The 19779-nt window shown below is 66.7% G+C and overlaps 1 protein-coding gene across 1 annotated transcript in view; it reads left to right on the top strand.

Annotated features, from left to right (window-relative positions):
* Positions 1-19779, top strand: part of LOC130017413 (cadherin-4-like) — an 81340-nt gene that overhangs the window by 49010 nt on the left and 12551 nt on the right. The window contains exons 6-9 of the mRNA XM_056108130.1: positions 10880-11103; positions 14698-14868; positions 17100-17255; positions 17617-17761. Of these exons, the coding sequence (XP_055964105.1) occupies positions 10880-11103; positions 14698-14868; positions 17100-17255; positions 17617-17761 (696 nt within the window). The remainder of the gene's footprint in view (positions 1-10879; positions 11104-14697; positions 14869-17099; positions 17256-17616; positions 17762-19779) is intronic.

The raw sequence follows: 19779 nt of genomic DNA on the forward strand, positions 1-19779 counted from the left end.
TCTTCCCCCCGCTACTGAGGCCCACCCTACCCCCGCCCCCCGTTGCCCCTGGCAGGTTTCCATGTCTCACGCAGCTGGTTGCGGCTGCAGGCAGCTGGGTCTGCAGTGACTGGTGGCCCCCAAGCCAGCAGCGCCCCAAGATGTGGCCAGGGCAGCAGGTGCAGGATTGTGGCCTCGAGCTCGGTGAGACTGGACACTCACGGGAGCACGGGGGTGACCTGCACTTGCAGTGGCCGCTCGCTCATGCAGGAGGCCTGGGGAGGGGGGACGGGGACGGGGCAGAGACGGGTCACACGCTGGGCCTCAGGGTCTCTGTCCTCAAAGGCTCTGAGAGCGGGTGGAGGAGGAACGGCTCAGCTGCCCGCTGCGTGGTGGCCACTGTTCCTAGGAGACCCATGTACTGACCGTCTCCTCATACTGGTCATCTCCCCCGTACTGGCCTGTCTGCAGCATTTTATTTTCACGAGGAGACTTCGTTGCCTCGGTTAGGTGGGGTGGGGGTCCCCGGAAGGGGCTCGGGCTCCTCAGTGTCCTCCGGCCTAAGCTCTGTCGGGGGCGCCAGGGCGGGCTGCTGCTCAGTGTGGGTGGCCGGCACGTGGCCACCAGGACAGGGACGGGGAAGTGAAACCATTTGTGGCTCCCCAGGGCCCCCTACCCCTTGCCCCTGCCTGGCCTCTCCTGACCGGGCTCAGCTGGGCCCAACACCCCTCACAGCCTCCCCTCCGGGGTCTTCTGACCCCACCTGGGGGGGGGGACGGAGGCCAGGAAGTCCGGCACCCTGTTGCCGCCTAAAACTTGCTTTGACAGTCACCCTTGTTGCCGGGAGAAACGTTTCATAAAAACGAAGAACTTGAGCATGAGATTCCGCTGTTAATATTTCGGTCTGCGTTCTGCTTTCCAGCATCTGTTAATTGACAAAGTGAAATTAGGCCGACCCAGCTGGTGACTCCCCACGGAGTGAACCCTCATGCGGGGTGTGTGTGTGTGTGTGTGTGTGCATGTGTGTGTGCGCACGTACATGTGTGTATGTGTGCCCTTGTGCTGTGCAAACCCTCATTTATGTGACCCTCGCACTGGGTGGACTCCTGAGCCGTGTCCTGGTCCCCTGATGTCCCTGCCCTGTGCCAGAGGCGTGGACACTCTGGCCCTGAGAGCACACAGGCTCCCTCTGCCGCCCTCTCTGAGGGTCGCATGGGCAGCCTCGACCCCAGCTCACATGGGGACTGTCCACTCCCACAGGGAGAACGTGGCCTTACGACTATGTCAGGGCCACCTCAGAACCTTCTGGAAATGGGGCTGGTCTCAGCCCCCCAGGCAGGCAGCGGAGCAGGACCCAGCCAGCGGAAGCAGAGCTGGTGGCTGGGGCCCTGGGACCCTGTTCTGTCCCTGCGCCAGGTCAGTTCGTACCCCTGCCCACCCCTCCTGCCCCACCCCCGCGGCAACATGGACACACCCTGGGCCCCTGCGCTGGGGCCTGGCCTGGCCCCCAAGTGTCTGATCGAGGGCTCCTAGTCCGGGGGGGCCTCAAACACTCCCCCTACCAGACACTGCGCCCCCCCCCCAGCCCACCCGCCCAGCCCGGCAGAGATGACCCAGGCAGAGGCCACGGGAAAGTCCGTTATCCGGAACACCATCCGCTCGCTGTCCGCTTTAGAAATGTAAGACTGAGCCAGCCTGTCGTGAGCCCTGTGGTCACCCTTCCGCCGTGGCCGCCGGAGTCCGTTCCCCCCGGAGGGCCCCACGCTCATCTGTCCACTCCGCCCCGGACTCTGTCCTCCGTACTCTGAGCTCGAGACAGATTCCCTCCCGGTGCCCAGCAGGTCCCTGCAGTGGGTGGCCCCTGGCTCCCCTCGGGGCTCGGGAACCCCGGCTTGGTGCCTCAGGCCTTGGCCTGGCCTGGGGCTATCGGGGGGCGGGTTGCCGCGGCGGGGGGTGGGCCCTGAGCCGGGTCTCAGGCGACAGGCGCCGCTGGCCCCCTCCCTCACAGCGGGTCACTTCTACGTCCTTATAAGCATCCCCTGGCCGTCCCGCAGACAGAGGCCGGGCAGCCCCGGACAGTGGTGAGGATGCTGGCATTGGCCGGGGTCCCCCCAGGAAAGCTCCAGAAGCGCCAAATCATCCCCAGCCCCCACCAGCGGGTTCCGACGCGGGAGCGGTTTCCACACAACCTGCCACAGGCGTCACCCCCCAGGTCGGGCAGCCCCGGGACCTGTCCAGCAGGGGGCTGTGGGGGAGTCCGTTCAGGGGTGGTGGTGGGCTGTGGCGTGCTCAAGCTCTGATGCCCCTGTCAGTGCTGGACGGGGGGCAGGCGCGGGGCAGGGGAGGACGCTGCATCACTGGCCGCGTGGTGGGGCCGCCGGGGACCAGAGAACAGGGGACCAACTCGCCCACACCCTGTGTCCGTCCACACCTTTCTGGTTGGTGGAAGCCGCCCCCACGCCCACCCCACCCCCATGCTAGATCGAGGCTGCCTGGCCTCAGTCGGCCTGGAAGGCGTGGTGGTCGTCAGCTGCTGGCCGTCTGCTGGCCGGAGCCCCTGCTCCCCACAGCCCAAATGTGGGTGACAGCAGGAGCCCCACCCAGCCCACCACGGAAGCAAGCGTGAGGGGCTCAGTGAGGAGACCACCCGCCCCCTGCCCTGCGCGGGCAAGCCCTGGGCACGAACGGTCAGACCCAGCAACGGGACCATCAGGCCCAGCCACGGGACCTCAGGTAGCACTTGGACTGTCTTCTCTTCTCCACGCCGACCCCCCGGAGCTGCCCACGGTGGCCACTGATGGTGGTTTATTTGGTCAAAGAACTGGGGGGATCGAGCCCAGTCACACCCGTGTTCTCTCCCTCTCCCTTAGCACAGACCCCTCATCCTAGAGCCCATGGAGTGTCCACCCCAGGCCACTGAGTGTCCACCACCCCACCAGCCACTGAGCGTCCACCTCGACCACTGAGCACCCACCCCCGGCCACTGAGCACTCACCCCCGGTCACTGAGCGTCCACCCCTGACCACTGAGCGTCCACCCCTGACCACTGAGCGTCCACCCCCATCACTGAACATCCACCCCGTGTTTTCCAAGCAGGCATGGCTTGGCCACAGGAGCCAGGTCCACCCGGGAACCAGCAGGCCCTGGACACGCCCTCCGGTGTCCCGGAGCCAAGGCCCTGGCCCGTCTCACCGGGGACTGTGACTGTAACAACCGTCTCCAGAGGGAGAGGAGGGAGACGAGCTTCTTGGTGCTGTTTATTTTTAGTCCTGGTGGGAAGCGGGAGCCGCTCGGAGAGGGCCGGGGGCGGCGCGTCACGGGGCGGCTCACGGGAGGGGGGAGGCCGGGGCGCGAGCCGGGCGGGGGCCGTCCTGGGACGGAGGAAGGGACAGGAGGGGACGGGCAGAGTCCGCGGGCTGGGGAGGGACGGACAGTGGGGGGGTGGCGGGGGCAGCTCTCGCGTGGGTCGCTCTGGACAGTGGGAGAGGCCGTCCCAGGACTGGCCGGTGCCTGGGTGTCCCCTGCCGGGCCCAGCTGCCCGGGTCGGAGCCGAGCCCAAGGGTCTCTGGGGCAGCGACACTGGGGGGAGGGGGGAGGGGCCCTGGCGGGTGCGGGTTCCCTGGCCCCAGTGCTGGTTCCCAGGCTCAGGGCAGGTGAGAACCCACGGAGGGGGGCGGGGGCCCTGCACCCACAATGCGTGTGTACCCCCTGGAGTCCTGGCGGCCTTGCTGAAGGGGGTGGGCGGGGTGCACGCGTGTGTGCACTGGGCACACGTCTTAGCCGTCTTGCCCAAGACACACGGTCAGGGTGAGCCGGGGTCAGCCCCCCACCCCGCGGGACTGAGCTGGAGTGTCCTTGTGCAGGAACTTGCGTTCCCGAGTCAGGGCTGGAGGGCGGAGCCGCACCCCTGCAAGGCGCCTTCCAGACCTTGTGCCGAAGGCACCGGCCCCCCGAGTTCCGGATGTTCAGTGCAAGAGGATTCGCTGCGCCGCGTCAGGGTGAATGACGGAGAGGGTCTCGCCTTGGCGCTGTGGCGGGGCGCATTTCAGGGCTTCCTAAATAGAGCTTTATTTTAGAAACTTGCAGCCTTAAGTCAAGATAAAGAGGTTTCTGTCAAAATTAAGTGGCGTGTCGGTTTCAACGAGCAACTGAGAATGAGCGCGGGGGAGGCTGCTCCCCGTGTGACGAGACGCCCCGGCCGGTCGCTCTGCGCCCCACCCCAGGCGGCCGGACCGAGACGCTGCTGCGTCCAGCACTGTGGGATCCTCCTGCCATGTCTCTGGGTCCCGCCGTGTCTCTGGGTCCTGCGTGTCTCTGGGTCCCGCCATGTCTCTGGGTCCCGCCGTGTCTCTGGGTCCTGCGTGTCTCTGGGTCCCGCCGTGTCTCTGGGTCCTGCGTGTCTCTGGGTCCCGCCGTGTCTCTGGGTCCCGGAGTGTCTCTGGGTCCCGCCGTGTCTCTGGGTCCCGGAGTGTCTCTGGGTCCCGCCGTGTCTCTGGGTCCCGCCGTGTCTCTGGGTCCCGCCGTGTCTCTGGGTCCTGCGTGTCTCTGGGTCCCGCCGTGTCTCTGGGTCCTGCGTGTCTCTGGGTCCCGCCGTGTCTCTGGGTCCCGGAGTGTCTCTGGGTCCCGCCGTGTCTCTGGGTCCCGCCGTGTCTCTGGGTCCCGCCGTGTCTCTGGGTCCTGCGTGTCTCTGGGTCCCGCCGTGTCTCTGGGTCCTGCGTGTCTCTGGGTCCCGCCGTGTCTCTGGGTCCCGCCGTGTCTCTGGGTCCTGCCGTGTCTCTGGGTCCTGCCGTGTCCAGCATGTGTCTCCCTTCGTGGCACTCCCGACCAGTGCAGCGCCCATGGGAGCTGAGCCCGTGTGCTCTCCCCCAAGCCACAGCAGCTCCCCTGGGCACCTCACTTTATTGGGGTGCTGGGGCGGCTTCACCTTCTGCCGCTGGCCGTGTCTTGGTCTGGAGTGAGCTGCACGGGTTCAGAGTCAGGCGCGTTGACAAGGCCCCAGAGTGAGCCAGAGGCTCGGAACCAGGTTCTCCCACCTGAGATCAACCCATGGCCTCCACACATGCCTGGGCAGGGATGGCCTCAGTGCAGAACCCGGACATGGCATGGCTTTCCCGAGGGTAACGCCACCCACGCTCCACAGCCCTCTCAGAGGCAAGGGTGGGTCCTGGGACCTCCCTGAGGCGAGCATTGGGCCCAGAGAACCTCCTGAGGCAACTGTGGCCCTAGGGACCCTCCTGAGGCGAGTGTGGGCCCCGGGGACCCTCCTGAGGCCGTCACGGTCAGCGACCTTCCTGAGGGTCATCCGGGCCTGAGCGAAGCTTCTGGAGGAATCTCGCGGTGGGAGCTCTGTCCTCCGGCGGCCTTTCCGCGGGCATCAGATATGCAGAGGGCTGTAATCAATGGGAGTCTTAATAAAGCCGGTAATAAAATGGATTATTCAGGTAATGCTGCTTTATTACAGTCTCATTATGATTATAGAATCCTGATTAAAATCTGAATCAAAGATGAATTTCTCACTGGAGGGCCTCCTCGCGGGGCTGCAGTAAACCCCGTGCCACCTGCCTGGGCTCTGCGGCCCCGCGTGGGCGGGTGCTGGGCTCTGGAATGTGCCTGTCGGTGGCTCCAGTATGTCCCGTCTCCCGTGACCCCACGCAAATGTGCCAGCCTGGTGGGTTACAGAGGGGGAGTGCAGAACGGTGCGGAGAGGGGCAGGGTGGACCCAGACCAGTCGCAGGTGGGGGTGACGCGAGGCCAGCTGGAAAAGGGTCTCGGGACTCAGCGCGCTCTGCCTCAGGGTAATGGGGCTACACGCAGCGGGGAAGGTGGGGTCGAGGTCAGAGGCAGCGGCAGGGGGGGGCGGTGTCAGATGGAGTGGGGGTGGGGTCAGGGGTCAGACACAGCAGGCGAGGTGGGGTCGGGTCAGACGCAGCGGGGGAGGTGGGGTCAGGGGTCAGACAGTGGGGGAGGCGGGGTCAGGGGTCAGACAGTGGGGGAGGCGGGGTCAGGGGTCAGACACAGTGGGGGAGGCGGGTTCAGGGGTCAGACGCAGAGGGGGAGGTGGGGTCAGGGGTCAGATGCCGTCTGGGTGGGGGTGGGCTCCCGTACAGTGCTCTCCCAGAATCAGCTGGATTTCGGGGTCTGGTCCCATCCTGGCCGTGAGCAGCTGTCGGAGGGGGAGGAGGACGTGTGTGGCCCTGGCCTGCCAGGGACCGTCCCACTCCCGTCCCACTGTTCTGCCCTGCACACTCCTCAGAATGCTCCCGAGGGCCAGCTGCTCAGGCCCCTCCTGTCCACTGCCCTCGTGGGGGTCAGACACAGCCGGAGGGAGAGAGGAGGGGGGAGGGGAAGGGGCGATTGAGGAAGGGGAGAGGGAGCAGGGGGCTGCCCCCCCACACCCCTGCAGAGCCCAGTCCTCAGCGGGGAGGGGGGAGGAAGGGTGGGAGGGGGGAGGGGGGTTCAGAGGCACGCGGCGCCCCAGACTCCACAGCCCTGGAGTGTGGCCGCTCCTGAGACACTGTCCCCAGCACCCAGTCACCCTCACCACAGGACACATTGTCTCCATCGTGAGTCAGTCACCATCACCACAAGATACATTGTCGCCATCATGACACAATTGTCACATCCAGTCCCGAGACAGTCACCCATCAAGACTCATTGTCACATTGTCACCCTCAGATGTGGCCATCTGTCTCAGGACACTTGTCACCATTACCATGAGGCGTTTGTCACCTGTCAGTGTCACAGGAGACGAGTTGCTGCATGTCCCTGAAGGGCCGCCAGCCTGCATGTGGGTGCTCCTGTGCAGTGCTCCATCTGGGGGCATGGCCAGTGGGTCAGACGCCGTGTCTGTCCCCCCCCCCCCGTGGGCCTGACCCCTGTGCAGGGCCCTGAGGCAGGAAGCTCCCAGTGGGCTGGCCCCGCGGGTGCTCACGCACTTTCGGTGTTTTTCATTATCTTAATTTTAACCCCGTGACGTCCCAAGCTGCTCGTGATGCGGTCAAATGTCCACCAGCGTCCCCAGTGTCCCACCTCCCCTGGGAGTGTGGCTGGTGTTGGACCCGTGCTTTGGCCCTGGGGGTATCCTGGGAGCGGGCTCCGGGTCTTTCGAGGAATCCCCTAACCCACAAGTTCACGCACGCGGGCAGCTCTGCCCACACAGGCACACGTGCTGACCTTCGTCCCTCTGTGAATAGAATGTCACCATGGCCACGTGACCCCGCGTCCCACCCACGTGCCCGAGGCCAGAAGTCCCCGTCCCCCTCCTGGCCTCTTCCAGTCCACGCCCCCCACACCCCCAGCCGAGCTCCAGGTGTCCCTTTGGGGCATCCCTTGGGGCCGCAGGAGTCCCTGACAGGCTGGAGGGCAGGGCCTTCCCTCCGAGATGCTGCCCGGGACTGACCACTGTGGTGGGGATATAACCGGCCAGGAGTGTCGTGCAGACACGTGTGCGCACCCATGTCTGTGCGTGTCCGCACATGAAGGCCTGTCTGCGAACCCAGCATCCTAAGTAGGAGACTGCCAGGCTATCTGCAGGGGATGGGGGGGCGGGTGCTGAGCTGTCCTCGGCTGAGCCCGTGCTGTGGCCCCGGCCCTGGGCGGCAGTCAGGGACCTGCAGGGACCTGCAGCTGGTGGGGTGATGTCCCCACGGCTCCCGTCCTCAGGGTGCCCAGGGGCCAGAAGGAGGTCGGCGGCGGGGCCCTGGGGAGGAGGCTGGAGGGGCGGGCGGCCCGCAGCATCGTGGGCAGCAAGTCGAGGGGGTCAGAGTCTGCGGCTGGGGTGCCGGGCACAGGTGGGGCCACATGCGTAGAGAAAGACCTGGTGGGGTGAAGGGTCGCTGAGTCTTGCTCCCTGACTTTGTGTCTGTCTTGTGCACGCACACACACACACACGCAAACACGTACACGTGCACAGATATGTACACATGCGTACAGATATGCACACACGCGTGCACACGCTTCTTTTCCTCCCCACCTTTTCACCTCTCGCAGCTGAGCACTGTCTGGGGGATCCTGCGCCAGCTGGAGGGCCAGGATCCGTCATACCCTCGACCACACTTTCCGTGCACGGGGTCCCGACCCCCCACCGGCCGCTCCCCTCCGCCAGCGGCCCCGCCCCCGCCCCGGCTCAGCTCTGCAGACCACGTTCCCGGGGCCAAAGCGTTTGCCGTTTGCGGCCTCTCGCCGTGGCCCTCTACGTCCCGCGTCCCGCGTGCGAGAGCTTTATCGCGGCAGGGGGCAGGGGCTCCGTGCGCGTGCAGAGTCAAGCTGAAGTCCCGAAGTCCCAGAAGATGATAAGTCAGAGATAAGCTGGCAAAAGGTTTTCCAAAATCCGTATGTTTGTAAAGGCATACGGATTTTAAGAATTAATAGCACGAATCGTTTTATGCTCCTTCATTTTGGACTTGCACGAAATAGATAAGCCTGCAGATAGGTGATGTAGTCAGTGTGAGAGAGAGAAATTTTAAAGCGTTAAAGGGAAATCTGAGCAGGCCTACGGAAGGATGAACGCTTGCCTCAGCCTTGGAAGGGAATGTTGGTTTTCCGCCCGGAACTGTTCCACGATAGATAATGCCAAGTGCCTGCGTTAACGAGTGAAAGGATTGTGGCGGGGTCCCCTTCGGACGCAGACGCATCGCCTGAGTAGACAGCACCGTCGACGTGAGTGGGCGGCGGTTCTTGGTTGGGACCCTCGAGAGGCCTCGGCCAGCAGGGTCAGCCGTCCCTCCTGGGTCCCGCGAGCGAGGCCAGGTCCAGGCCCGCTGCCGAGGAGTTCACCTTCTAAAGTGCTCCTTCAGCGACTTACCGAGCTGCTCTTAAGGCTGTGAGTTCCAGGCCTCTGCCTGTCCGTGGGCTTTGTGTTCACCTCCAAGCCAGTGACAGTCTGGCCGGACGGAGCGTCCTGTGGCCGCCTGTCCCCCGAGTCTGCTCTCTCCCTTCGCGCCCTCCAGCCTGTGGGTCACGTCTGCGCTTCCGACGGCGTCTCCGCTTCCCCCCGCTGCGCCCCTGCGCTGTCCCTGGCTTGGGCGTCTGCCATTCCGGGCTCGGGTGTTCGGGAGTTTTGTTGGGGGCGGTTTCCGCTGGGACCCTGCAGGTCTCGGCTGCCTCCGGGGTCCCGTGCCCCCCAGTCCCGCGAGGTTCCCCTCTGGGGCCCTTCACCTCGTGGCCCTCCATCGAGCTCTTCCTGTCCCCGGGGCCGCCGTGATCCTCCCGTCGTCCCTCCTGCCCTCACCCCCCGGCTCTGTGGCGGGCGGTTGGTTCCTTCCGTCCTCCCAAGTGCTCACCTCGTCCCAGGGCTTCTTCACCCTGTCTCAGAGCTCTGGGCTCTCCTCAGCTGCCCTTCTCGCACTCACCCCTGCACGCACCCCTACACTCACCCCTGCACACACGCTTCTGCATTCACCCTGCACCCTCCCACTGCACATACAGCTCTGAGTTCTCTCTCTGCACCCACCCCCCACATGTCCGGGGTGGGGGCGCCCCACAGTCCTTGCATGGCCCCCCATGCCCTCTGGCCATTGGCCCGTCCTGCCCTGGACGCAGCCCCTGTGCGTCAGACAGGATGGACATGAGGACTCCTGAAGGCCCAGGCCCACCCTGGCTCCCGGGTCACCCGTGGGCACTTCCTGCTGTGCTGTGTCGTGCCTGCCCCCACGGGCCCTCGGCTCAGTGGTTTGGTTTGGTGGGGGGGGTTGGGTTGGGGGCCACACCCGGTGGTGCTCAGGAGTCGCTCCTGGTGAGGCTCCGGGGCCGAACCCGGATGCGTCTGGGCTGTGCCTGGGGCCCCCTCGGCTTCCTGGTCGGGGTGCGGGGTCCGAGCTGCCTCCCGCACGCGTTGCTGCTGGTTCCGTCTCTTCCCCCCGGGGAGAGCAGGAGGGAGGCGCAGCTCGGAGTTTTCCCGAGGGTCCCCAGAAGCGCAGCGGGTCCCTGCAGAGCCGCCGGCCCCGCGCGCTGAGGCCGCTTCGGTGTTTACGGCACAACGACAGGTGAGCCCGCGCGTGCTCGCAACCAGGAGGAGCTTTTCGCGGCTTCTAGAATAAACAGTAATTAAGTCCCGTGCGCTGTGACAGTGGAATTGCTTCCGAGAGCCGCCCTCCCACCACGATTGCCGAGAGACCCACGTTTCTATAAACACGAGGTAACTTTATCCGTCGCTTGTATCAACGCCGTGTGGGACGGCTGCCGGGGCCTCGTAGCTCATGGCGTCGGCGACAGCCGGAGCTCATGACTGAAGTCGGACGCCGGCGGTCCCGCCAGCTTGCTCTGCTGAGCCCTGGGAGGCCTCGGGGGGTGCTGAACACCTGCGGAACGTTCCAGAAGCAAACCCTCGTACCTGGCTGTGCCATAAGTGGCCTGTCCATGTCCCCTGCCATCGCAGCCTCCAGAAAGCACTTTGCTGCCTGCCTGGCCTCGGCCCAGGGCTGTGGGTGTCACTTCGTGTGGCTTGTCACTGAGCGAGACGCAGGCGGCCGGGACACCACCTCCCTGGGATCATCGGCGGACACAGGCCATCGGGGGTCACGGCCGCAGGGTCAGGGCTCGCTGTGGGGTCCCCACAGCCGCAGGCCACAGCAGGAGAGGGCTCAGGTTTGTGTTGCTTTGTTTCTGGGGAGCCCCTCCCAGGCCAGTGCTCGGGGATTGGTCCTGGTCCAGTGCTCGGGGCACTGCGAGGGGCTGGGCCGGAAGCAGACCACGTGCGCCAGGGTCCGAGCTCACCAGCACCGCTCGTGGGCCGGCCTCGTGGGCAGTTGACTTCTGGTGGCGCGTGTGGGGCCTGAGGGGCGCGTTGGCACCTGCAGCCATGTCGGGAGATGCTGGCACTGCCCACGGCTCTGCCGTCCCCCGGGCACTCGGCGGGGACGCCACCGCAGCCCGTGCTGACCCTTTGCTCCTTCCCTTGCAGTCAAGTTCAGCAGCTGCTCAGGGCCCGCGGGGACGCAGTATGAGACCAGCAGCGAGGACTTCAAGGTCGAGGCGGACGGGACGGTCTTCGCCGCCCGGGAGCTGCGGGTCCCCTCGGGGCAGGTGGTGTTCACCGTGACGGCCTGGGATGCCCTGACAGCCGAGCGCTGGGACACGGTGGTGCGGCTGCTGGTGGCCGCCCCCTCGGCACGCTCCGGACACAAGGTAGGCCTGGCCGCACGTGGCCCCGCCGGGCTCTGAGGGCAGGAAGGAAGCAGGAGGGGCGCTCTCGCTCCGAGCCCACCTCAGCACGCGGCAGCGCAGGCGGCGGGAGCGTCTGGGCCGGGCTGCAAACCCCCAGAGAGGAGCCTGCAGAGTCGCTGGAGCGAAGAGGGCAGGGAACTCAGTGCTGCCGAGCTGCGTGTGGGCTGTTGGCCAGACAGGCCGCAGGGCCCGAGGTTCAAGGGTCAAGCTCTCACTAGCTCAGGAGCTCCCGTGGCCACGGGGTTAAACCCTCACCAGCTCCCGGGGGCTCCCAGGGCCACAAGATTAAACCTGCATCAGCTCCCGTGGCCGAGGGGTAAACGTTTCCTCACCAGCTCCCGTGGCCACGGGGTTAAACCCTCACCAGCTCCTGTGGCCACGGGGTTAAACCCTCACCAGCTCTCATGGCCAAGGGGTTGAACCCTCACCAGCTCCCGTGGCCGAGGGGTTAAACGTTTCCTCACCAGCTCCCGTGGCCGCGGGGTTAAACCCTCACCACTCAGCCCCCCCCCCCCCCCCCACTGAGAGGGCTTTGTGAGTCACTGAGGAGAGACTCCCAAACCTGCCCGGCTAAGGAACGCTTCTCCGGGAGCATTTGCACAGCAGGTGCCCCAAGGCCCCACCTTGGGGAATGGGCCATCGTGTCTGGTCCTAAACGAGTTGGGCGGGAGAGAGAGGTGGTGCTTTGGGGCCACTCAGCCCTTCGGTGATGAGCAGGACGGGGACTCTGAGAGCCCATGGGAGACGCAGGCCCAGGACCCCATGGACAGGAGACCAGGACCCACCACCCGGGGCAGCCAGACCCTTGTCCCATGCAGGGGCCTCTTCCGGCTCAGACATGAAGTTCCCGGAAAGGTGCCAGGAGAGCACTGTGCCCCGGAGCAGCCACAGTAGAGCCGGTGCTGCTGCTCTGACCCCGGCCAGCACAGAGTGTGACCAACTCGCGTGCACACACACATGCACACGTGTTCACACATGCAGACACATGCACAGACATATATGTGAGCACACATGCACAGACACATATGCACGTGCATACACGCACACATATGAATACACACATGCACACATATACATACACAAGCGTACACACTGACACACATATGCATACATGTACCACGTGCACGTACGTGCAGACACATGCACAGATATGCACACCCATGCGTGCACACACTCAGTCTTAGCCCTGGCACGTGCCCATGCACACATGCCTCAGCTCACACACGCTCGGGCTCAGCCATGCACGCACCTCCAGTCTGCTGCCGCCTGACGTGTGCCCCTCTGTGGACGCTGAGCAGCCGGGGACACACTGGGACTCTCGGTCCCAGTGGTCTCATTCCCGAAGGCTGCCCTCGAGGGGGCCTTCCCGCTCGGACCTGCGCACCGCGGAGGAGACGCCCGTGGACGGGGCCAGGCCAGAGTCCTGCTAACGTGGGGGAGAAAGACCACGCTCAGTCAGCGGAGACTCGCTGAGAGACAAGGCGGCAGCCAGGGTCTGGGGTCGGGCCTTCCGCGCCCAAGTTATGCCTGTGTTGGCCTGGGAAAGTCGTGACCAGACGCAGCATCGGGAGGGACGTGAAGGGCAGGGGAGGGGAGCAGAGGGCAGGCGGCTGAGTCAGGGCGAGGTGCGGGGGGAGCAGGGGAAGTCAGGGGAGGTGCGGGGGGAGTCGGGGAGCTCGGTCGGCAAACGGACTTTCTGCAGCTTCTGCCGCCTCTCTGGGCTACTTCCACAAACACTCGTGATCCCCAGGGGGCGGGTCAGCCCTGGGGACTGGCTCTACGCCCAGCCCTGGTCAGTGCTGGCCCTGCCGCCCTAGCTGTGGGCCAGCGGCTACGGGCCTCTGGGAGCCCGTCTGTGAGCGTTCCCGCCGCCGAGCCCGTCTCTCCAGGGCCCAAGGGCTCAGGGAGCCCTGGACACGGCGGGAGCCAGGAGTACCCCTGGGGTGGCCTGGGTCTGTTCCGCCTTGCACGGCCCGAGGCGAACTGTGGCTTCTGATCCCTTCCGGGTCTCTTTTACCGAGGCCATGAATGAGCCGGCGGAGCCAGGTGGGCTGTGGGCGTGGCCCCACACACCCAACTCTGGGCCGTTTAATTTCTCAGGAAACATCCCAATAGTTGGGGTCCAGCCAGAGGCACAGCAGCGATTTGGGTACCAGGAGGCCGAAGGGCACCATCAGGCAGTGGCACCGCACCCCGGGGCCCTTGAGTAAGAAGAGGAGGGGTCAAACCCAGCGTTCAGAGGTCGCCCGCAGGCGCCTCCTGGCCCAGCTGTCCCCCAGGAGCTGCAGGAAACACCAGCTGCCGCACCGTCCAGCCCCTCGGGCACGGCTGTAGCCGGGGCTCCCGCTGGCCCTTCCTCTTGCTGTGGGCACAGGGAGTGCAGGAGGCACCTGCAGGGCCTGCCTGGATGTGGGCACTGGCGGCCGGGTCAGCCTGGACCGGGCCCCTGCGAAGCCGGGGGTTCTGGGCCGGCCAAGGGGTGTCACTGGGCCGTCTGCGGGGAGCATCCCCAGCGCGGCTGCCATCATGGCCAGGGATGTGGGAACTGGCCTTCCAGGGGCACCTGGGCCTGCGTCCCCTCCATCGCCCCTGGCTGACGCCGCTCCCCGCGTCCGTCACCCCCAGATCGGTCACGCGTCTGTCGCAGCCTTAGCCTGCGATTTACCTGAATGCCAGGAACCGGCTCCGTATGGCCACATTGTCACGCTGTGGGGGGCTGCGGACTGGGAGCCCCAACCACTGGAAACGCCGCACTGGGTCCCTGCCGGCTTTTCCCTGGGCCGGGTAATGGCCGCCAGCCCCGGCTGGACCACAGCGGGCACCAGTCCTCGGGGGCAGCCCCGGGTGACCTCAGGCGATGGCGTTTGCTTCCACCCAGGCCTGGGTTCAGTCTGGGTTCGTGCCAGGCCGGGTGTGGGTGCAGCTGGGTCCAGCCCGCGGGCGGGAGCACTGAGCTCCAGCCCTGAACCCCAACACGGCTGCGGCGCCCTCTGAGGCCTGGGGCTCCCTTGGTGGCCCAGCCCAGGGTGGCCACGTGAGCAGCCACGCTCCGCCACGGCCTGTGCTGGAGCACCCTCCGTCCCGCCCGCAGTGGCCCCGATCTTGCCACGGGAGGAGGCTCCGTCCTCGAGTGTCCTTGTGTGTGTCGGGGGCTGGCCCGCGAGAGTCTCCTCGGTCGACGCCGGCCTCTCGGGTTCCGGAAACCCCCGTCACAACCACGCCTGCTCGGGCTGTCTGCATAGACGACCTCCGTTTCTTCTCTGCGATTCTCTCCCATTTGTTTGGTTCTGTTTGGTGGATCCGCCCCGGCTCTAGCTCAGGACTCACTCCCGTGGCGTGCAGGGACGCGTGAGGGTCAAGTCCTGGCCGGCCGTGTGCCGTGCCCGTCCTGTCCCGTCCCATCTCTCCAGCCTGACGTTTCCAGAGCCCTGACCACGCTGCGGCCGGTCCCTTCCTTCTATGGCTTCCCGGCCTGCCGGTGTGACTGCAGGGATGGAGCCCTGCCCCGCCGGCCGTGACGTGACGCGCCGTCCCCACCTCTCTCCCGTCCCACAGCCTCCGCGAGGGAAGAAGCCAGTGGGCGCCCAGCCCCCCGGGGACACCCTGCTGCCCTGGGCCCCGCAGCGCAGCCCCGGCGGACTTCGGCGGCAGAAGCGGGACTGGGTGATCCCCCCGATCAACGTGCCCGAGAACTCGCGGGGGCCCTTCCCCCAGCAGCTGGTGCGGGTAAGTGCCACCCCTGGGTGGGGAGGCGGGGATAGGCTGGGCCGGCCACAAGCTCCACGCGGACACAGGCACGTGGCCCCCGGGTCAGGGGCGTACTCAGGCCTCTGGCCCCTGACACTTCCTGTCCGATGGCTGCCATGCCCTGTGGCATGAGACCTGGGGTGGTCCTCCAGGGTGGGGGGCTGAATGCCCTGCTTCCTGCCGTGGAGGGCACCGGGCGTCTCCCCCAGGACAGCCCCAGTGCCCCCGCCCTTGCGTGACGCCCCAGCCCAGGCACCTCCAGCCTCCAGCGGGAGCTCGTCAGACTGTGCATGGGGGGCAGAGCAGGGGGTGCCTGCCGTGCAGAGAAAGGGGGACAGGTGCCGTGCAGGACCCCAGGGTGAGCTGTGAGGGGCCACGAATGCCACATGTCAGCCAGAGGGCTCACGGTGCCCCGGGTAGCTGCACTGCTGGGTGCTGAGTGCTGGGTCCTCAGCGCTGGGTGCTGGGTCCTCAGTGCTGAATGTGATATGTGCAGAGGCTGGGTGCTCTGTCCTGGGGTGCTGAGTGCGAGGTGTTCTCTGCTGCTGGCCATGCGTTTTCTGGGTGGTGAGTTCAGGATGGATGCACGGGGCTACCCTGCTCTGGTCCCAGGCGCCCCAACAGCCTCAGGGTGCTGGGCGGCCAGTGCTGAGGACAGGGGCCCCCACCGCCAGCCCAACAGGGTGACACAGTGCACGGACCCACCCTCTGCTGTGGCGTCTGCTGAAGACGGTTGGTGCGATCCAGCATGTGGAGAGGTGGGGGGGCAGGTGACCTTCCGGCCAGCCCTACGGGGCCCCGAGCCTGCCCCGGTCACCTCAGCTGCACGGACACGCTGTCGGCCTCTCACTGCACCTGGGCCCGCCTGCCGCTGCCCCTCCTCCTCGGGAGTGACCGGGCACCCGTGGCACCATTAGCCCCGAGGCGATGAGGACCCTGAGGGCAGCCCCCTGACACAGCCCGCGGTGACAGAGAGCCCCCGGCCCGCAGGCCCTCACTGTTGCCGGGTAGGGGCCCCGGCCGATCCCGGATAGAGGCTCCTTGCTCCTCTTCCTCCCAACAGCCAACAGCCGCCCTCCCCGCCCGCCAGGACCCCTGTGGGCTGCCCCAGGCCTGGCAGGAGCCTGCAGCTCGTCTCTGGGACCCCAGGCTGTCCCTCTCGGAGCTGCGCTCCTGGGGGTGCCGAGCCTCGCGCGGTGGCTGAGCCCCCCAACCCCGTGAGGCTCCCGGCAGGCCACACCTTGTGTGGGGGGAGTGTCAGCCTCTCCTCAGGACACGGACACACGTGCACATGCTCACAGTCGGCTCAGCGTGCCCGAGTATCTGCCCTGTACATGCGCACACATGAACACACGCCTACACACTGCCACGTCCACCTGTGAATGCGTGTACAAACACGCGGTGCCATCAGAGCAGAGCTGGACGCCGCGACACTGGACATGCCCCGCGGACCGTGGGTCCCTGCGAGGAAGCGAGGGAGAGCCTTCGGTCCCACCCTGCCCTGGGCATGGGCGTTGGCAGCTGGAATGGGGCCAGGGCCACAGGCACGCGTGTGTGCCAGCCCGCCGGCTGTGCCCAGGGGAGTCCGGAGCCAGGTCCCGGCCGAGCTGCCCGCCCGCCGCCCACATCCCCGGCAGCTCGGCTGCTTCTTGCCACGGCGGGGGAGGAGCGGCCCCTGGTCCCGCTGGAGAGGGGGCGCTCGCAGACCCCCGTCCCTGCCCACGCGTGAGCGACGGGTGTGGGAGAGAAGAAAACGCAGACGGACGCCCACGGACGCACCTGCCCCCAGCACTGGGCTGGCGGTCACGAACGTCCCTGTGTCTGGGCAGGGCTAGGTGGGCTGGCCCGGTCGCGCAGGGACCCTCCCCACCTGCTCCCCAAGACGGTCCAGTGCCCTGCGGAGCCTGCCTGGGCCATGCCCAGCCGGGCACTCCCTGTGTCAGAGTGGCCGATACGGGACAGGGCTGACCAGCCACACGGACCACGGCCAGGTGGGGGCTTCTGGTGGTCTCTGGTGCCCCGACCCCCATCGGGCAGCAGCCACCTGCAGGGACCCCAGGTGAGGGTGGGTGGGGTCCACTCACCGCACAGCTGCCGGTGCCCATCACAACTGCCCTGCAGCCCGGCTGCGGCCCCCGAGCCAGCGGCAGTCGGGGCGGGAGAGTGGGGACCCCCGGCCAACATTCTCCCTGACACTCTCCCCCCTTCAGATCCGGTCCGACAAGGACAACGACATCCCCATCCGCTACAGCGTCACAGGAGTGGGCGCCGACCAGCCGCCCATGGAGGTCTTCAGCATCGACTCCATGTCCGGCCGCATGTACGTGACGCGGCCCATGGACCGTGAGGAGCGGGCGTCCTATCACGTGAGCGGGGCCGGGCAGGAGGGGCCCGGGAGGGAGGGGCCCTGGGAAGGAGGGACCAGGAAGGTGGGGATCTGGGGAAGGTGGGGACCCCCAGAGAAGAGCCCCGGGAAGGTGGGGAGCTGGGGACCCTGGGAGGTGGGGCCTCCCGGGGGCGGCCAAGCCCACAGGATAGGGACAGCCCAACCCTGCCCCAGGCTCTGCAGGCGGCCGGCCGAGGGGTCGGGCAGTGGCAGCGCAGCCTGGGGCCGGGCGGGCCCGCAGCCTCCCAGGATGCTCCCACGAGAAGCACCGTGTGTCCCTCCCCGGGGCCCCCGGGGATGCCCCACCACAGCTGGCGCTGACGGGCATGGGGCCGTTCCAGCTCAGAGCCCATGCTGTGGACATGAACGGCAACAAGGTGGAGAACCCCATCGACCTGTACATCTACGTCATCGACATGAACGACAACCGGCCCGACTTCCTCAGCCCCGTCTACAACGGCTCCGTGCACGAGGGCGCCAAGCCAGGTGAGCGCCTGGACAGCGATGTGTGCCGGGACCGTGATGTGAATGCCAGGATCATGACTTGTGTGCCGGGACCGTGATGATGTGCGTGCCAGGATCATGACCTGTGTGCCGGGACCGTGATGTGCGTGCCAGGATCATGACCTGTGTGCCGGGACCGTGATGTGCATGCCAGGATCATGACCTGTGTACTGGGACTGTGATGTGCGTGCCAGGATCATGACCTGTATGCCGGGACTGTGATGTGCATGCCAGGATCATGACCTGTGTGCCGGGACCGTGATGTGCGTGCCAGGATCATGACCTGTGTGCCGGGACCGTGATATATATGCCAGGACTGTGATGTGTGTGCCAGGGCCATGAGGCACACGCCGGGACCGTGACGCCCACGCCCCACTGACGTGACCAGCTGGTCCCCCCGGCCCGGCAGGCACCACCCAAAGCAGGTGGCGTCTGGGCTCTGCGCTTCAACCCAGGGTGGACGCTGGGTCCTGGGTGCCGGGGCTGTGGTGCCCCTCTGCCCGCACATCAGGGGCTCCTAGGTTGACGTGCAGGAAAGCAGGAAGGACTCTGGCTCCACGGCGGAGGGAGGGGTGGGAAGGCCCCGGGCCCCTGCAGGATTGGGGAGCAGCAGGCGTGGGGAGGGACTCGCCTCCGGGCCACCGGCCAAAGGAAAGGGGCCGCAAGGGACCACTGCGGCCACATGGGCAGTGCCCAGAGCTGGCCCAGCAGAGATCCAGGTCTGGGCCCGGTTCTGCTGGGGCCCTGGGGGCGTCGGTGACACCACTCTGAGCCGGGGTGTAGGTGGGTGTTGGTGACGTCATTCTGGCCGACGGGGCGCTTTGCAGTCAGGCTATCTACCTCCGGCCGTGGGCCACAGGCAGGTGTCGGTGCGTGTCTGCCCCACCCGCCCAGAGCTGGCCCCTCTGGTGCTCTGGGAGAAGCGTCTCCCCAGATGCCACGTGGCCCCGAGACCTCCCAGCCCTGGGCTCTGCGGTGCCCAGGTGGCACTGGCCGTGTGGACAGCACCCTGTGGGCTCAGGGTCCGAGAGCAGACCCCCGCCTTCGGGACGGCCTCAGGGACGCAGCCAGGCCCCCGGCAGAGGCGCCCGCGGTGTGACCCGCTTTGCCGCCTGTGTGTGTCCCCCCCCACACACACACCCCGCTGGAGCCGGGAATCACTGCTGTGGACAAGGCCGGGACGGGCGGATTCTCCCGCTCGTGTGCCCAGATTTTTATTTATTCGGTGCCGGCAGAGGTGCCCCGAGATTAACGCCGCGGGCGAGTGCCCAGATGGCGCAGGTACTCGAAAGTCATCTGAATATTAGGCCTTTAAATCTTGAGCCTCAGTGATTTGCGCAGAAAGCCAATTATGGGGCTGAATTAGTTTTCGAATTAAACTGCAATTTAAGGCTGGTGAAATTAATCCTTTAAGGCGCCCGCCCACGTGTGGACAGGAGCCCTCACCCGTCGTGGGGTTGGCGGAGACGCGGCAGGGGCCCCTTGGGGGCACGGGGGTCCCTGTGGCGGCTGGCCCCGCCCAGGAGGCCCCTCTGTCTCCCCGGGCGCATCTCGCCCCCCCCACACCCCCATGCCGCAGGGCTGGTGCGGCCAGGGCTCAGGAGGCCCCCCGGGACCCAGTGCCGCTCTGTGGGGGGTCGTGAGAGACGCAGAGAGCAGCACAGAGGGCTGCTGCCCCCCTGCGTGGGCGGCTGCGTGCACCCCACCCCGCCCCCTTGCAGTGAGAGGGTCTGTGGAGTCCCCCCTCCAGGGCCGCCAGACTGACTGCTGGCCCTGATGCCCTCTCGGCCCCAACCGTGGTCCCCAGCATCAGAGCCGTGGACTGAGGCCACGCACTGCCCGGCCTGGCCAGCCCCAAGGGTGGGTGTCGTGGGGCCCTGCCCTTGTGGCCCCCAGGGCCCCCACGGCTCCTCCTGCATCCCCACCGGCCCTCAGCCCTGCGTCCCCTCGGGGAGCTGCGGTGCCCCAGGGAGCCGAGCCTGGAGGGCACCAGGCTGGGC

This window comes from Sorex fumeus, unplaced genomic scaffold (assembly GCF_029834395.1).
Source record: "Sorex fumeus unplaced genomic scaffold, SorFum_2.1 ptg000193l, whole genome shotgun sequence".
In the NCBI taxonomy this organism is placed as follows: domain Eukaryota; kingdom Metazoa; phylum Chordata; class Mammalia; order Eulipotyphla; family Soricidae; genus Sorex; species Sorex fumeus.